General features: G+C 49.0%; 1 protein-coding gene across 1 annotated transcript in view; it reads right to left on the reverse strand.

Annotated features, from left to right (window-relative positions):
- Positions 1-17,684, reverse strand: part of agbl1 (AGBL carboxypeptidase 1) — a 338,874-nt gene that overhangs the window by 99,313 nt on the left and 221,877 nt on the right. Inside the window, exons 19-21 of the mRNA XM_072470580.1 lie at positions 11,410-11,539; positions 9,537-9,668; positions 5,843-6,019 (exon numbers count right to left, since the gene is read on the reverse strand). Of these exons, the coding sequence (XP_072326681.1) occupies positions 5,843-6,019; positions 9,537-9,668; positions 11,410-11,539 (439 nt within the window). The remainder of the gene's footprint in view (positions 1-5,842; positions 6,020-9,536; positions 9,669-11,409; positions 11,540-17,684) is intronic.

Raw genomic sequence — 17,684 nt, forward strand, 5'->3', positions numbered from 1 at the left:
TCCCACTTAAGCCCACACCTCCACTCTATCCCCGTAAACCAGTAACCCCACCTAACCTAAGGGCAATTTATCATGGCCAATCCACCTAACCTGCACATCTTTGGACTGTGGCAGGAAACCGGAGCACCCGGAGGAAACCCACGCACACACGGGGAGAACGTGCAGACTCCACACAGACAGTGACCCAAGCCGGGAATCGAACCTGGCACCCTGCAGCTGTGAAGCAACTGTGCTAACCACTGTGCTACCGTGCTGCCTCTATATCTTCCTCTAAACTTTTCATATCGATTCTCTTTAGATCAATCCATTCAGGCCTATTCAGCGCTCTGTCCCTGGAGCCCTGAAAGCTTATTTCTCCCACGTGTCCAGCCACAGAATAGAATAGAACCGTAGAATTACTACGGTGCAGAAGGAGGCCATTTGGCCCATCGAACCTGCACCGACCCTCTGAATGAGCACCCTGCCTAGGCCCGCGCCATGCCCTATCCTAATAACCCCACCTAACCTACACATCTTTGGACTGTGGGAGAAAACCGAAGTACCCAGAGGAAACGCCACAGACACGGGGAGAAAGTGCAAACACCACACAGTCACCCGAGGCCGGAATTGAACCTGGGTCGCTGGCGCTGTGAGGCAGCAGTGCTAACTATTGTGCCGCCCACAGCTTATTTTTTGAAATTATTGATCATCCCCAATTCGATCACTCTCAACCAATTCCAGGTCATTGCCATTTGCTGTGTTAAAAAGTTCTTCCTCACAGTCCCCTGCATTTTACCAAAAACATATGGGGCGGTGCCAGGACATCTTCCTACTCACCCTGGCCACCTCGAGTTAGTCGTGCAGTTTTCTGCGGCCGTGATGGCCGTTGCCCAGTGCTGACCGCCTCTGCCACCTGCGCTCAGACACGGCAAACATTGGCGGCTGCCAGCCTCCTTCCCGGGCTGGGATGCAGGGTCGCCCTCCTCCTCTCCACGGCGTCCGAGAGGGTCTCCAGCTCGGCGTCCGCGAACCTTGGTGCCACTCCCTTTACTGCCATCTTGCTGGCTGGGCTGGTGTGTGTGAGGAGTGAAGTGCGGATATGCGGCTGCAGCTTGTCAGCCTCCTCGGTGTCAATCGTGTAACCGGCGAATCCTGCACCGTTTCACATTAGAATCGATTGTGTTCCACGGGCTGACGGTTCTAGCTCCTCAAACGTCGCTGAATCGATCCAGGGGCGGCGACAGTTTTGCTGTCGTGAAAGTCCTCGGATTCTGCGTTGGCGTCAACACTTAGTCTCAGAAACGGAGATTCCCCCGATGTAGTTGAGAAGTTTAACTCTTAAACATGGCACGCTGGCAAACATTTCTCAGCGATGTGCAGAGCAGAAACCAGGCTATCCCGCCACAAATTCTACAGGTATGATTCTTTTTTAAATCCTGTGTAGTCAGGAGGAGGCAGTGAGCTGCCCCAATTCCAATAACTCAAACTCCTTCATTGCCGGTCACCCCATCCACCCCTCCCCCACCCCAAAGATTTCCCTCCAGCTCCATGTGTTCCAGGTTACCCCTGGAGGCGCAGAAAGTCACAACAGGTCCTCCAAATAATGTTAATGAGGGTTAAGGCCCAGTTTTGGGATCTCTCCAGGTGTCCTGTTTAGGGCAGATGTAGTTGGCACTGCCTTGGTTCCGCACCTGACCATGGGCTCAGAGAAATTTCTACCCCACAGTCTCTGACCAAATAGAATACTGTCGGGGGCTCATTTGCCTTCTATGGAACTCTTACGGGGATGAAATTGCAGATGGGATTATCCCTTTACAAGTGAAACAATTCATTATCAACCACAGTGCACCCTTGGGGCTGAAGAGATGACACAATTTGCTCTGCACTAACTTGCATTCATTATTGATGCCCGATGTTTCCATCAAATATAAAGTGTAAAGAGTTATTGATAGCAGCGTCCGCTGCGCCTCTCACTTTGATATGAAGGATGCTTTCCTGAACATGATAGCTCATTGCCAATGCTCTATAAAATAAATATTTAATATCTGCACCTCCAATAAAACTCTAACCTTTTTCAGAATAACTCGTGGACAAACAATAAGATCCTGCCAAGCATCAGGTTTGATATAGAACAATGATTTTTTTTTCCTGGATAGAGGAACTGAATGTTCTTGGGACAAGGATGTTTTGCCTAGCTAACTGGGCGTGAACCTACTGAGGACGTTCTGCCTGTCTCATTGAAGGAGCCCTTCTTAAATAAAATTAACGATTGAGTTCCCACTCACCAAGATTGTTAGGCAGCACCTTCTAAACCCACGGCCACCATCTAGAAGAGTAAGAAGTCTTACAACATCAGGTTAAAGTCCAACAGGTTTGTTTCAAACACTAGCTTTCGGAGCACTGCTCCTTCCTCAGGTGAATGAAGAGGTATGTTCCAGAAACATATATATCGACAAATTCAAAGATGCAAGACAATGTGATGCATTTTTAATTCCTTCATGGGATGTGGATTGCTGGAAAGGCTTGTACTTGTTGCCCATCCCTAATTACCCTTTGATGCACGATCAATTACTATTAAAACGAGGTAGTAACATAACTGAAGGCTTTAATAGACTAGAACTGTTCCCCAGCAGCTTCGGTACAGAATGCGGGCTGTTGGGAGGGCACCGGTTCTTATACCCTGCCTGTCAGGGCGGAGCTACATACAAAACAGCCAATGGTAAACTCCTAGGTTTAACCAATGGTCTTCAGCCTCTCGGGTACTGCAATACCTGATAATACCACACTCTTGAAATGAGTGGCAGTTAAAAGACACCCACATCGCTGTGGGCCTGGAGTCACATGTAGACCAAACTAACTAACAATGGCAGATTTTCTTCCCTAAAGAGCATTCCTGAAAGAGATAGGTTTTTCATGGCAATTGGCGATGGCTTCATGCTGACCATTACCAAGATGGTTCTCAATTTGTCAATGATCAATTAATTGATTTGAAATTCCATCAGCTGCCATAGCGGGATTCAAACCCATGCCCCCAGTCATGGTCTCTGGATTATCAGCTCGGTGAAGGCACCATTTTGCCACCCTGTTGAAGAGAAATTGACTATCCCATGGGTGATGCCCGTTGGAGGCACTGTGCCTCACTGAGTGTGATTGCAAGAAAATGGTTCTTACCAAACTTCTACAGGTCCAGATGCCCCAAGGTCAACATTTTCCAGTCCCAGGCCACAGGGCTGTCAGAGGTGAGACCCAGTAATGTCCGTGTGCAAGGAAAAATTCACTATTCCAAAATCCCCTCTCCTAATTTTAGCAATCACTGTTCAAAGATTTTCAGACTGCAGATAATAAGGTTGAAACCAGTTCTGCCAATGTCACTGGATGCTGGAAATGGTTCTGGCTCATTTTGTGTTTTGTTGCGGTTACCATTGGTGCACTGGGAGCATTAATCACAGGCTTTGGACAGTCCTGAACCACGCCCCCATTTTCATGAGCATGTATCTTAATGGTCTTGCAGCATCATCAACACAAATATTAACAGGAGTTCCCAGATCCGATCTGTAATGGTGATCTAGGCATCGTGCACCAGAACTTAGGTGAAACAGGATCCTGCCTAATTTGCAGGCATCACAAAGTAAAAATGCCATTGCAGTGACCTTGATGCACCAGAAAAGGTGAGTAGATATCGTGCTGATGAATTTTAGCCAGAAATCTCTGACTGTCTCATTCGATGGCCAAAATGTAATGAGACCCAGGCTGTGGGCTTTAAGGCTAGGGAGGAGGTTGAAGCAGGAGGAAGGCAGTAGGGAGGGGGGTGAGGTACCTGTTCTCTTCTCAACTCCAGGCAATTAACTCAGCAAGGGTGGGGGGGGGAAGGTTGAGGACAGTGGGGTCACGGTAGCACAGTGGTTAGTACAGCTGCTTCAAAGCTCCAGAGTTCTAGGTTCAATTCCCAGCTTGGGTCACTGCCTGTGCGGAGTCTGCACGTTCTCCACGTGTCTGCATGGGTTGTCTCCGGGTGCTCCGGTTTTCTCCCACAGTCCAAAGATGTGCAGGTTAGGTGGATTGGCCATGATCAATTGCCTTTAGGTTAGGTGGGGTTAATGGTTTATGGGGATAGGCTGGAGGTGTGGGCTTAAGTGGGGTGCTCTTTCCAAGAGCCGGTGCAGTCTCGATGGGCCGAGTGGCCTCCTTCAGCAATGTAAATTCTATGATTATGACAGCCATCCCAACCAAAGGCCAGTGATGCTCTCAATTGGTCAACTAAGGGTATCTTCCTGCCATTGCTGGAATTTTATCTGGTGGTTAGAGGGCTCACTGCCCCCACTGGGATATCGTCCAGTACATTTTGGCTGCCTCTCTTCAGGCTTGGCAGGATGGCCTTCCTTGTTGAGCTTCCCATGGCCCAAGGTGGGGCCCCTCCCATCGATAATGGCAAGGTCTCTCTCAGCAGAAATCCCACCCCCTCAGTTCTCATGAACAAGACCCGCCTCGCCCCATCCCACCGCCACTCGCCTCTCACTGGGACTTGCCTGATCAATCTAGAGACCCTGATCCTACTCAGCTGTGTACTGGGGCAGCAATTATGATGTTGTTCTGAGCTGGGTGCAGGAGGATGCCCGAAAGAAAAGGAGACCTCCAGGGAAGGAGCCACCCTGAGGAGACCACAGGTGGGAGGAGAACACCAGGAGGAGATATCAGCAGGAATCACTGGGGTGAGAAACTGCTGTGGAAAGAAGCAAAGAAAGACACTCCAGGCAGCAAAAATGCTGCTGTTGACAGGTTCCAGGTAGTGAGGGCTCAGGTGAAGCCCTGGAGACCTGAAAGGGCAATAGAAAGTTGGTGATTCCAGGCTGTGGGCCACTGGAGCAAAGGTACCCTTTGGAGCATGGGGTGTTCTGGTATGGCTGAAGAGCTGAAGTTGTGTCCCTCAGTTGGTGTTTGACTACAATCACAAGAAGCCTGTGGAACACATTCTTCAGAGAAAAGATTAAGGGCACGATTTAACGAAAACTAAACAGAGTCCATTCTGGGCGGATTTAGAGGGGTCAATTATGGGCGAGATCCAGATCGCAACGTCTCACGATATCTCGAGAGGCGTAAAAGCCGTCGGAAGTCCGACCAGAGGCCTCTCCCAGGGTCAACCGGCCGTGTCCCGTTCCCATTCCAGCGGGACATGGCTAATAAATTGTGACCTAAGTCATGAGGAAGTGAGCAGTCATTGAGGCAGTTTGAGGCATAGCAACATTTGGAGGGAAATCAGAAGCTAGATGTTCTAAAGTAAAAACTTGAAATCCCTCATAAGGGAGACAGAGTTTTAAGGAGATTATGTAATTCACAGAGGACACTGACATCCGGGTGGGTTGCTAAGCAATCCATGGACTCTGTCTTGGTCGCCTCTGCCATTTATTGTGCAGTGTAGTGCGTTCAACCACAGTTTGCCTACTAATTCACATGTACCTCATGTTAATTCTGAATGATAATGTTTAAGGTAGATATTGTAAATTGTTTTACTCTTTTAACTATACAGTAAAGTTTATTTTGTTTGTTTATAACCATGGCATCCTGTGGCTTTATTCTCTTACTTCCTTGCATTTCAAACTTTATCTTCATTAAATAAAAAATTCATGGTCCCTAACCAGATCGTAACACTTTTCACTTATCCCCATCAAAAGTAATCTTGTACTCTACTGCCCAAATGCACATATTGTCCAATTCATTTGGAAATCTTTGGCTGTCTCTTCTGATTCCATGTCTCCTTGTTTGGAATTACCTGCACCTGAAAAACGGACCCACTGGCATTGTTGAGAAGGCTCGAGCTCCTATTTAGTGGGACTGGAGCCAATGGACCTCGAGTTCTTCCACTCACCTTGTATTTGCCCTGATCACAGCCACAGTAAGTGCTCTCCATGGTGTAGCTTCGGAGAATCCCAATCTCTCGCCACACCACCACCCGTGCCGTTGCCTCCCTGGACTTCTGCACCAAGAAGCAGCAATGGTTGATGGAGAATGCTGGGGACAGCCTGTCCAGGACTTTGGGGATAGTCTGCGGAAAGACGTTGACAAGAAATTTACTTGCTCAATTCAACAGCAAAGAAGTCAGAAAATCAAATTGTTTCACAGCTTTGCATTCCTATCACAGCGCAGGGTGAGTGATGATGCTTTAATGACTTCTGGGAGAGGATTTCTGCAGTTCAACATGTTTCTGATAAACCTGCAGCACAGCACCATCTGATACAAACTGCATTCGCAACATTTTGATAGGGTGTCTTTTAAAGATGCAGATGCCTCTATCACCATTGATATCTTTGGCATTCGAGGTTGAGAGAGGGCAACACTTTGCCAATGGAACAGGAGAGAGGGCACTAAGATCAATGGGATAGCGGAAGGGACCAATGTCACTCAATGGAACAGTGCAGATGGGCAATGTTAGTCAGTGGGACTGGCTTCATTTCTGTCAACAAGACAGCACTGACTGTCAACGGTGAGAAGCAGAGCAATGAAATAGTAAGAGTGAGAGCTTATCAGTGGAATGATGAGAGGGAGCATGTTAGTCAATAAAATTGTGTGAAGGGTCACGGGCTCATCTAAGTAATGGTGAAGAGGTCACGCACTTGTCAGTGAGAATTTGAATTTTTCCATTAATTTCTATTTTAAACAGGAATCAGTAAGCACCGGCCCCACTCATTTGCACTGACCCTTGGTTGCCTTGACCTGATCCCTATTTAAAACCGAATTTATTACACACTTTTCATCAACAACGCTGTTAAAACCATTTACGGGATGAACTTGACCAATGGGAACCCAGGCTCTCAATCAGAATGCATTTGTCCAAATCTTCCGCGTAGCAGGAATGCTGCTGGAAGTTTAAACTTCCTGAGAAATTCCCATGGAGGTTCACACGTCAGGACATCCGCAGGGTGCTGACGCGCAACTCAAGTCGTACACCCGGTATCCCACAATACGGACAACGGGATTTTGGACTATTATTGTGCATTTGCAATAGGCCAATTCATCATCATATGGTGTTAGATCATGAAAATGCCATAAAATCAGCAGAAACTGTCCATCAATAATGTGAGCCACTTAACTTGCCACATATTCATTGTGGGATAGTGGCATAATGGTGGTTATGTTATTCATTAGTAATCTAGGGGTCTGAACTAATGATCCAGAGGCACATTCAAATCCTCCACAGCAAATAGGGAATTCAATTAATTAATTAATCCTGGTATAAAAATCTCATATCAGTAATGATGGTCATCTGCTTCACTAATGCACTTTAGGAAAGGGAAGCTTCCATCCTTACGTATATGTGATTCCAGACCAACAGAAATATGATGACTCTGAAATGACCTGGCAAGTTACTTAGTTGTACCAAACCACCACAAATCACAAGAATAAAACCAATCAGGTTACCTGGTATCAACCTAAGCGCTGGACAGAACAAAGACACACCACCAACCCTGCAAATTTCTCCTCACTAAAGTCTGGAGACGTGTGCCAAAATTGGGGGACTGTCCCACAAATTAGTTCAGCAACAGCCTGACACAATCATTCTCACACATTCTACCTTTAAGTTAACTTACCAGGCTCCTCCATGACCAACCCCGAGTATGCCCTCATCCCATGAGAAATGCTGGCACAGTGGTACAGAGTCAGGAGGCAGAGGCAGTGGGAATCCTTAACATTGACTGAGGGCCCATGGTATCAGGTCACAGATGGGCAAGTAAGCCTCCTATTGAATACCAAGTGCTGCACTTCCTCAGTACTCCTCCTTCTTGAACACTATGTGGAAGAAGCACTGAGAATAGCAAAGGGACAGGATGTACTCTAATTCATGAAGGTCCGCTTTCTCTATCTTGTCCCTTGCCTGACGTAAGGTGATCCTCAGGTTAAATCAGCACCAGTCAGCACTCCCTCTCAACGGGGAAAGCAACCTATGGTCATCTGGGACCATGGTGACTTTACTTTACTCTAGATATAGGGCTGAAGTGTCCATCAGTAAGGTGTGCTTGATAGCATCACTAAAGATTGAGGTGGGCAAGTCATGGATAGTGGGTGTGTCCAGAACTAGGGGTCATAGTTTGAGGATAAGGGGTAAACAGTTTAGGACTGAGGTGAGGAGAAATCTCTTCACCCAGGGAGTGGTGAATCTGTGGAATTCACTACCACAGAAAGTAGTTGAGGCCAAAACATTGTGTAATTTCAAGAAGGAATTAAATATAGCTCTTGGGGCTAAAGGGTTCAAGGGATATGGGGGGAAGGCAGGATCATGGTATTGAACCTAATGATCAGCCATGATCATAATGAATGGCAGAGCAGGCTCAAAGGGCCGAATGGCCTCCACTACTTCTATTTTCTATGTTTCTATGTATGAAGGAAATGGCTGACAGACTGGGTCTGTGGCAGGTTGTACCATGAGGGAAAAACCTACTTGACTTTGTCCTCACCAATCTATCTCCTGCAGATGAATTTTCTCATGACAGTATTGGTAGAAATGTTATCATCACTGACAATACCATTGTCCAGTTCCATTGTGTTAAACGGAATAGATTCAGAACAAATTAAGTAGCCTAAAACTGGGCATCCATGAGGCACTGTCGACCATGAGCAGCAGGAGATGGATGTTCTCCTGAATCTGCAAAATCATGTCCCATCAGATCCCTCACTCAATCATTACCGTCAAACCAGGGGATCACACTCGATCAATGAAGAGCAGAGAAAAACATGCCTGGAACAGCACGAGGCACACCTTAAATTGGTGTCAACCTGCCGAAACAATGATGCACCATTACACATATGTTAACCAGCTGTAGCAGCTGTGATAGACAGAGCTAACTGCTGCTGCAACCAACGGGTCAGATCAAAGCTCTGCAGTCCTGGCTCTTCCTGTGGTTGAATGGTGATGGGCAATTACTAACGGGAGGAGAAGACTCCGTGAACATCCCCATGAACATCCCCATTCTCAGTGATGGTGGAGCCCAGCACACGAGTGCAGAAGGCAAAGCTGAAGCATTTGCAATCACCTTCAGACAGAAGTGCCGACTGGATGATTCACCTTGGACTCTTCCAGGGACCCCCACCATTCCGGGAGCCAATCGTCACTAAACTCACTTCACATCATGTGATCTCAACAAACTGAAAAGGCCATGGGTCCTGACAACATCCCTTCCAGCAGCAGTACAGGTGTGCTTTCACCGCATGGTTGGCTCATCGCCACCTTCTCAAAGACTATTAGGAATAAGCAATAAATACTGCCTTCGTCAGTGACATCCACATCTCATCAATGAATACAAATGTCTATATCTACGTCTTTTTGGCCACATGCGATTTTTTGTCTTCTGAGGAATTTTTACCATTGGCTCAGAATAAGAGGGAACCGCATTCTGTCTACAAAATGCTAAAGGTGAGAGGCTTCAGGTAGTTTAATAATGAGAGGCGTCGTAACGTTTTTGGATTTTTACGCAAGGTTTCTGGGGATATGAACAGAAAATATTTAACTAGAGAGCTGGAATATGACATTGATCCATTATATAGGAAAACATGAAGGTGGGACTCACCCGATATCCAATATCCTCTTTCAATGTTGCTGTGTCAATGCTGGACCTTGCCTGCCACAATGTCTCCTTCAGACTGCATCCATACATGAAGACATTCTTCTTCCTTGAATGCCCATGGTAGTCGCAATAAACCTGGTGCAAAGCAAATAAACAAGTTCATGAAAGCTTGGACGCACCAGCGCTCAGAAGAAGCAGGGGTGCATTTATCAGGGGCTTCATGTGATCTCAATGCCATGGAGATATACAAAACAGTGACCAAATAATAAGCGTCAAGCAACAGTATAAAGCAACAGCACTGAATAATGATTCTATAGCATCAGTAACAGAGCATCAAACAAAGAATATGAATCAAAACAGCAATCCTAGTTTATTTTTAAATTTGGAATGCTATATAATGGGCTATGTGCTTGGTTAACAGTAGTTGCCAGATTATATCCATGGTATGAATCGAGTCTGGGCTCAGTTTAACTTCTCAAGGGGAGCTCCCCGAATGGGAGAAAATGTCTGGCACATCCGCATGCCTTAAAAGGCTGAAGCAGTCACTTGAACAAAATAATTACTTTTTGCTCTCAGAATTTGTAGGGAGCCCAAGAAACAGGAACATGAGAACAGGAGCTGGCCATTCAGCTCAATTAGATCATGGCCGATCGGTCCATCAGCTTTATTTGCCCACCACTGATCCCTACCCCTCTAACTAATACAACAATGTTAATCTTCATCTTGAAAATGTCCACTGGCCCAGCATTCACAACCCTTTGAAAGCTGATGAAAAAGAGCTTTATGAGTTCATCCCAAAATGGTCTAGCTCTAACTGCAATACTCTTGTTCTGGATTCCCCTACCACCAGAGGATATTGTTTCTCTGTATCTAATTCCACCAAATCTCTTTATGTCTTATTACTTATTTTGAATCCACAAATTTCCTTCCCTTGACATCTTCGCTGGCTCCTTAGTACTGCTGGTGTTTTGTCCGCTTCCTCCATTATGAAAACAATATATTAATTCAAAAAGTCTACCGTATTACCTGTTATTGTTTTTCCTACATGAATTACATTTTTTTAAAGGGGCAATTTAGCATGGCCAATCCACCTACCCTGAACATCTTTGGGCTGTGGGGGTGAGATACACATAGACACGGGGAGAATGTGCAAACTCCACACGGACAGGGACCCAGGACTGGGATTGAACGCGGGTCTTCGGCTCTGTGAGGCAGCAGTGCGCCACCATCGCCTGCATGAATTTAAAGGACCCACATGTCATTTTACTATTAATATATTTATGGAATCTTTTGCCGTCAGCTTTGACATTCAAGTTGCAAGTTTTTGACACCTTGTATTTTCTTTGTCTCCCTTTATTGACTCCACTGGTTCTCTCGGTCCACTAAGTTTCCACTTTAAGTTTCATTCCTTTGAGCCTTTTCTTTATACTATCTTGCTGATGACATTTGTCTAACCGCACATGTAGAACATTTGCCTTTTAGGGATATCTATTATTAGGAAGCACCAGAGAGCGGAGGGGATAGGGTGGCACTGTGGCGCAGTGGTTACCACTGCTGCCTCTCGGCATTGAGTTTGATCCCGGCTCTGGGTCACTGTCTGTGTGGACTTTGCACAATCTCCCCTTGTCTGCATTGGTTTCACCCCCACAACCTAAAGATGTGCAGTGTCGGTAGACTGGCCATGCTAAATTGTTCCTTAATTGGAAAAAATCTAATTGAGTACTCTCAATTTAAAGACAAAAAAAAAAGCACAGCGGAGGGGACAATCCTATGCTTCACAGATGAAGCACTGATTGGTTCCTACAAGTTTTGTTTGAGCATATTCTGGGTCTGTCATTTTGCTCGCCCCCCCCCGCTTTAAGTTATTGGCACTCACCAGTGGGGTCTTGCTGATACTCCTCATGTAGCTGAGGAGCCCTTTCGCATGATAAATAGTCGGGTGAAGGTCCGGATTTGGCTCAGACCATTGTCTGTTCAAGTCCTCTCCACTCAAAGAACAGCGGTGACTAAAAGAAAAATCATATAAATGGGTGAGAGAGAATTGAAAGTGTACAACTAGAAGTGACGTGAGAAGACTTCCCTTAACGAATAGTGTTCTAAAGTTATGGGGGTGGGGGGGGGGAGGGGGGGCGCAGCCTGCAATTGAATGTTATAGGTGTCGAAACACCAAATGTAAAGGAAATCACTCAGCTCCAGTGGCCATGATTCTGCATTCAAGGCCAGAGCTGACTGATATTCAGGTTACTGTAGTCACTAGGTACTAGCACCAGCCTGTATGTTGATTAATGCAGAAGTCTGTGTCAGACAGCACAAAACACTAACATGTTGACTTGCTATTTCCAGCGCTAGTAAATACCTTGGGAGAATGGTGGAAAAAGAAACTTTGCTTCCCCTGAGGGCTCAGTGAGCTTGTCCAGTTAGTGGGCTGGGCCAAGCGGATCCATAGAATCCCGAGAGTGCAGAAGAAGGCCATTCGGCCCATCGAGTCTGCACCGACCCTCTGAAAGAACACCCTACCTAGGCCCACAACCCCGCACTATCCCCGTAACCCCACGCATTGAACATGGCCAATCCACCTAAACTGCACATCTTTGGACAATAAGGGACAATTTAGCGTGGCCAATCTAACTAACCTGCACATCTTTGGACACTTAAGGGAAAATTTAGCATGGCCAATCTACCTAACCTGCATCTTTGGACTGTGGGAGGAATCCGTAGCCCCCAGAGGAAACTCACGCAGACATGCAGAGAAAATTCAAACTCCCCACAGTCACCCAAGGTCAAAATTGACATGGGTCCCTGGCACTGCAAGGTGGCAGTGCTAACCACTGTGCCACCGTGACGCTCACTTTGATCCATTGGAAGTCACAGGTTTTCATTCCCTTACTCTGTCAGTTGGCTTCAGCGGTCCTGGACAAGGGAAAGGAATATCAAACAGGGTACATAGACTTCCTCACTATCTAATGAATGACCACTTTGGGAGTGTGTCTATGTTAAATCAGTACGAAGTCTTACAACACCAGGTTAAAGTCCGACAGGTTTGTTTCGATGTCACTAGCTTTCGGAGCGCTGCTCCTTCCTCAGGTGAATGAAGAGGTATGTTCCAGAAACAAATATATAGGCAAATTCAAAGATGCCAGACAATGCTTGGAATGGGAGCATTAGCAGGTGATTAAATCTTTACAGATCCAGAGATGGGGTAATCTCAGGTTAAAGAGGTGTGAATTGTGTCAAGCCAGGACAGTTGGTAGGATTTTGCAGGCCAGATGGTGGGGGATGAATGTAATGCGACATGAATCCCAGGTCCCGGTTGAGGCCGCACTCATCTCTGTCTTGAATGGGCGACCCCTTAATGTGATATGGTACGAATTAAGTAATGGCATGATGGGGAAACTGGTCAATGGGAAGACTGGTCAAAAGGTTTGATACAATATAAGAAAGGCGGAAACTACTCATTCCAGCTCACCAGGCCCAGGTAAAGAATGCTGCCCTAACCATTTTCAGACTAGTGTGGCCGTAGGCCAACTCTGCATAATTTGACGTCTGAAAAGATCAGCGAAGGTCGAGCCATTCCAAAACACCGGACCTCAGCAACTCCTGATAAATCTAACTCGTCATAACCCAGGGCCGTAGGAATTTAAAACAAAGATAAGTTCAGGAAGAAACAAGTCTATTATGACCTTTCAATGTTCCCTCCGAGGACTAAATAATGGTATGAGTGATATGAGCAAACATGGTCTGGTCTTTGCTTCCGTTTGTATTTTCGACCAAACTGTTGTCACATAATCTTGATAAAGATAATGTATAAATATTGAGCTAATTCTCCGCGAAAGCGCGGAACTTGTGAAAGACTGAGCGGTTTTGTTGACTGCTCGCTGACTTCAAGTTTCTGCCATTACTGCAAGCAGTTGTTTTCAAAAATAAAGCTTGTTACTCTGTCTTAACGAGTGTGTTGTATCTTTCTACTACAGAAGCGGGAAAATATTGACTTTGACATTACTCTGAGATTATTCGCTCTGGTCCCAGGCTCTGCCATTAGGGGAAACAACCTCTCAACATCTTTTCTGACCCTTTTGACCACTAATAGTGGCCATAATTATGCAAATACTATGCCTGCCTTCTTGGAGAAGGCAACCAATCAGCACGCTGACCTACCTCTTGCCTATTGCTGGAAACGTCCCAAGTGACGGAATAGCATCGGGAATCCTTCCCGACGTCGCACCCTGCTATTTTGTCAGTCCACCCGCACCATCTCCCACCCACCACCTCTATTCCCACCACCTGGAGGCCGGTGAAATTCAATTCCACTATCTAGAATAAAATACAAAGAATGATGAGCTTGATGACCTATGGCAGCTTAGCTGTCCCCTGTGAACCATACTGCAGATATGATGGTATTGATGCATAGCCCCACTCATGAATGGCACCCCAGCAGCAATGGAGTGCACCTTTTAATTGTGGTCTATTAGACAGTGACACTTGTGTGTGTCTCTGTTCAGGTTCCATTTATACTGTGATCCATGCGCCAGGTAAAATGAGGTTCGCCACTATTTCTGATTTCATCCTGCTTCCTTCTCCAAGTGGAAACTTGCACCCAATCAACCACCAGCTGAGAACAGGCACTTTGCGTGTAGCCTGCTTCCGTTTACGAATCCACAAAATAATTACCATTCGGGGACAAGGCCAAGAACAGTGAGTGTCCCTGGGAGGATTTCCAATCCCCAGCTCGAGTAGCCCAGCCCTGCTGTGGTTGCAACAGCCAAGGATCCAGGCCAATTCCTCATTCAAGCATTTTAATCCTAATCATTGTTTTGACTGCAGTTGTCAGAAAGGAAAATATTATTTTTGGACGAAGGCAAGTGCAAAATGCTGCGGATGTTGCTGGAAATCTGAATGAAGACAGAAATAGTCGGCGGGGTTGGGCAGCATCACTGGAGAGAACAACAGAGTTAACACGGGCACGGTAGTACAGTCGTTAGCACTGTTGCTTCACAGCTCCAGGGGCCCAGGTTTGATTCCCGGCTTGGGTCACTGTCTGCGTGGAGTCTGCACGTTCTCCCCGTGTCTGCGTGGGTTTCCTCCGGGTGCTCCGGTTTACTCCCACAGTCCAAAGATGTGCAGGTTCGGTGCATTGGCCATGATAAATTGCCCCTTAAGTGTCCCAAAAAGGTTGGTGGAGTTATTGGGTTACAGGACTATGGTGGAGGTGCGGGCTTAAATAGGGTGCTCTTTCCAAGGGCCCCTGCAGACTCAATGGGCTGAATGGCCTCCTTCTGCACTGTAAATTCTCTGATTCTGTGATCTCAGGTCGATGACTTTCTGAGAACTGGGGAAAGTTAGGGCACTAACAGGTTTTTAACAAGGGGCAGTTGGGACAAGGACAAAAGGCCGGTCTGTGAAAGGGTGGGAGACTGGAGAGATTGAATGACAGAAAGAGTACATCTCCCATGAGGCGAAAAAGGAATGATGAAGGGGCAAGAAAAGAAAAACAAAGAAATAGGAGGTGTGCCCAGAAGCAAGCTTGTGACCGTTTCAAAGCAAAGGCATGAGAAAAACCAAAACATTCAAAGACAAGGAAACAAAGCGGGACAGTGATTATTTGATTTTCGACCGATTGCTGTCGGGTTTTAAAAAAAATACGAAATCAGAAATTAGAAACATGGGGCGGGATTCTCCGCGAACCGGCGGGGTGGGCAACTCCGGCGCGAAGGAGTGGCGTGAACCACTCCGGTGTTGGGCCGCCCAGAAGGTGCGGAGTCCTCCGGCAACCGGCACCGAAGGGCCTCCGCTGGCCGGCGCGAGTTGGCACATGTGCGGGAGCGCCAGAGTGTGCTGGCGTCATCCCAGCGCATGCGCAGGGGGGGATCATCTCCGCGTCGGCCATCGGGGGGACCACAGCAGCCGATGCGGAGGAATAGAGTGTCCCCACGGCACAGGCCTGCCTGCGGATAGGTGGGCCCCGATCGCGGGCCAGGCCACCGTGGGGGGAACCTCCTGGGGCCAGATCCCCCCCCCCCCCCCCCCGAGGACCCGGAGGCCCCCCGCGCAGCCAGGTCCCGCCGGTAAGTACCTAGTACCTACTCTAATTTACGCAGGCGGGACCTGCCGAAAACGGTCGGCCCCTCGGCCCATCACGGGCCGGAGAATCGCCAGGGGGGGCCGCTGTAAGCGGCTGGCGACCGGCACGGCGCAATTCCCGCCCCCACCAAATCCCCGGCGCCAGAGAATTCGGCAGCAGGCGGGGGCGGGATTCACGCCGCTCCCCGGCAATTCTCCGACCCGGCGGGGAGTTGGAGAATCCCACCCCATGGTTTCACAAACAGAAATATTGGGCGGGATTCCCTGATATCGGCGCGATGTCCGCCGACCGGTGCCAAAAATGGCGCGAATCACAACTGCATTGCGCCGCCCCAAACGTCGCTAATTCTCCGGCCCGGAATGGGCTAGCAGCGGCGTGACACTATTCGCGCTGGCTGATGTGGTTCACGCCGTGCGGCGTCATTCACGTCGCACAGCGTGACGGCTCAAAAGACGTGCAACTCCCCCCACCTGACCAGAAGACCCGACCGGATGGCCGCCCGCCACGCAGCCCCGAGGTTCGAGTCCCGTGACATCGAGGCGCTCCTGGACGCTGTGGAGCAGAATAGGGAGGCCCTGTATCCCGGACACGGCCGCAGAGTCGCCCCACGCCACAGCCGGCGTCTATGGAGCGAGGTGGCAGAGGCCGTCAGCGCTGTGGCTCTGACACCACGGACAGGGACCCAGTGCCACAAGAAGATGAACGACCTCGTCAGGGCAGCCAGGGTGAGCCCCCCCTCCCTGCCCGATAATCATATCCCCCCTCCCCCATATTCCCTATATCCCCTTCCCCCATATCCCCCCTCCCCCATATCCCCCCTCCCCATATCCCTCATATCCCCCCTCCCCCATATCCCCCATATCCTCCTCCCCCATATCCCCCCTTCCCCGTATCCCCATATCCCCCCTCCCCATATCCCCCCTCCCCCATATCCCCCATATCCCCAAGTGAATCCAGCCCTAACCTTAACCTCTGAAATACACGCGCAACCGATGGCGTGCATTTATATACCTGTCTAACACTGTTGCCTTTTACCCCTGCCACCCCCCCTCCCCCAACAGGAGAAGTGCGCATACAACACCAGGGAGCATGTGAGGACTGGAGGAGGCCCAGCTGATGAGAGGCCACTGACCGAACACGAGGAACTGGTTGGCGGGCCTGAGGACCGGGAGGTTGCTGATGTAGAGGTCGGGGGCCCACCAGCAAGTGAGCCACCGACAGCCCGTCCCCATATCCCGCCTCCCCCATATCCCCCCTCCCCCAAATCCCCCATATCCCCCCTCCCCCATATCTCCCCTCCCCCATATCACCTGATCACCGCCTGCGTGTCTAACCATGCATGCTTCATTGTGTATCGCAGGAGCAAACGTCGAGGCACCCATCCCCGCAGATGCAGACCGCCCGCATGATGCCCCTCGGAGACCATGGGAGACGGAGAGACCTGGACCCTCTGGCACACGGCGCCCGCAGGATGCCCCTCGGAGACCACGGGAGATGGAGAGACCCGGACCCTCTGGCACGCGACGCCCGCAGGATGCCCCTCGGAGACCACGGGAGACGGAGAGACCCGGACCCTCTGGCACGCGACGCCCGCAGGATGCCCCTCGGAGACCACGGGAGACGGAGAGACCCGGACCCTCTGGCACGCGACGCCCGCAGGATGCCCCATGGGAGACCATGGGAGACGGAGAGACCTGGAGCAACAGGGAGACGACGCCCCCGTCTCGTGCGGGTGCGGCGACGCAGGCGTGTGCCACCCAGCGACGAGAGGGGCAGCCACAGGCCCCCGTCGCAGCCGAGCTACGAAACCACAACCCAGGACACCCCTACCCAGGACACCACTACCCAGGAGACCCCTACCCAGGAGACCACAACCCAGGACACCCCTACCCAGGACACCCCTACACAGGAGACCCCTACCCAGGAGACCACTACCCGGGACACACCTACCCAGGAAACTGAAATATAGGACAGTGACACAGAGTGGATGGGTGGAGATGAACCGCCACCCCAAAGTACTATGGATTCAGAGTCGGACGATGCGCACGACACAATGCCACTGCTGTCTCCAA

The sequence above is a fragment of the Scyliorhinus torazame genome, chromosome 12 (assembly GCF_047496885.1).
Source record: "Scyliorhinus torazame isolate Kashiwa2021f chromosome 12, sScyTor2.1, whole genome shotgun sequence".
Lineage (NCBI taxonomy): Eukaryota > Metazoa > Chordata > Chondrichthyes > Carcharhiniformes > Scyliorhinidae > Scyliorhinus > Scyliorhinus torazame.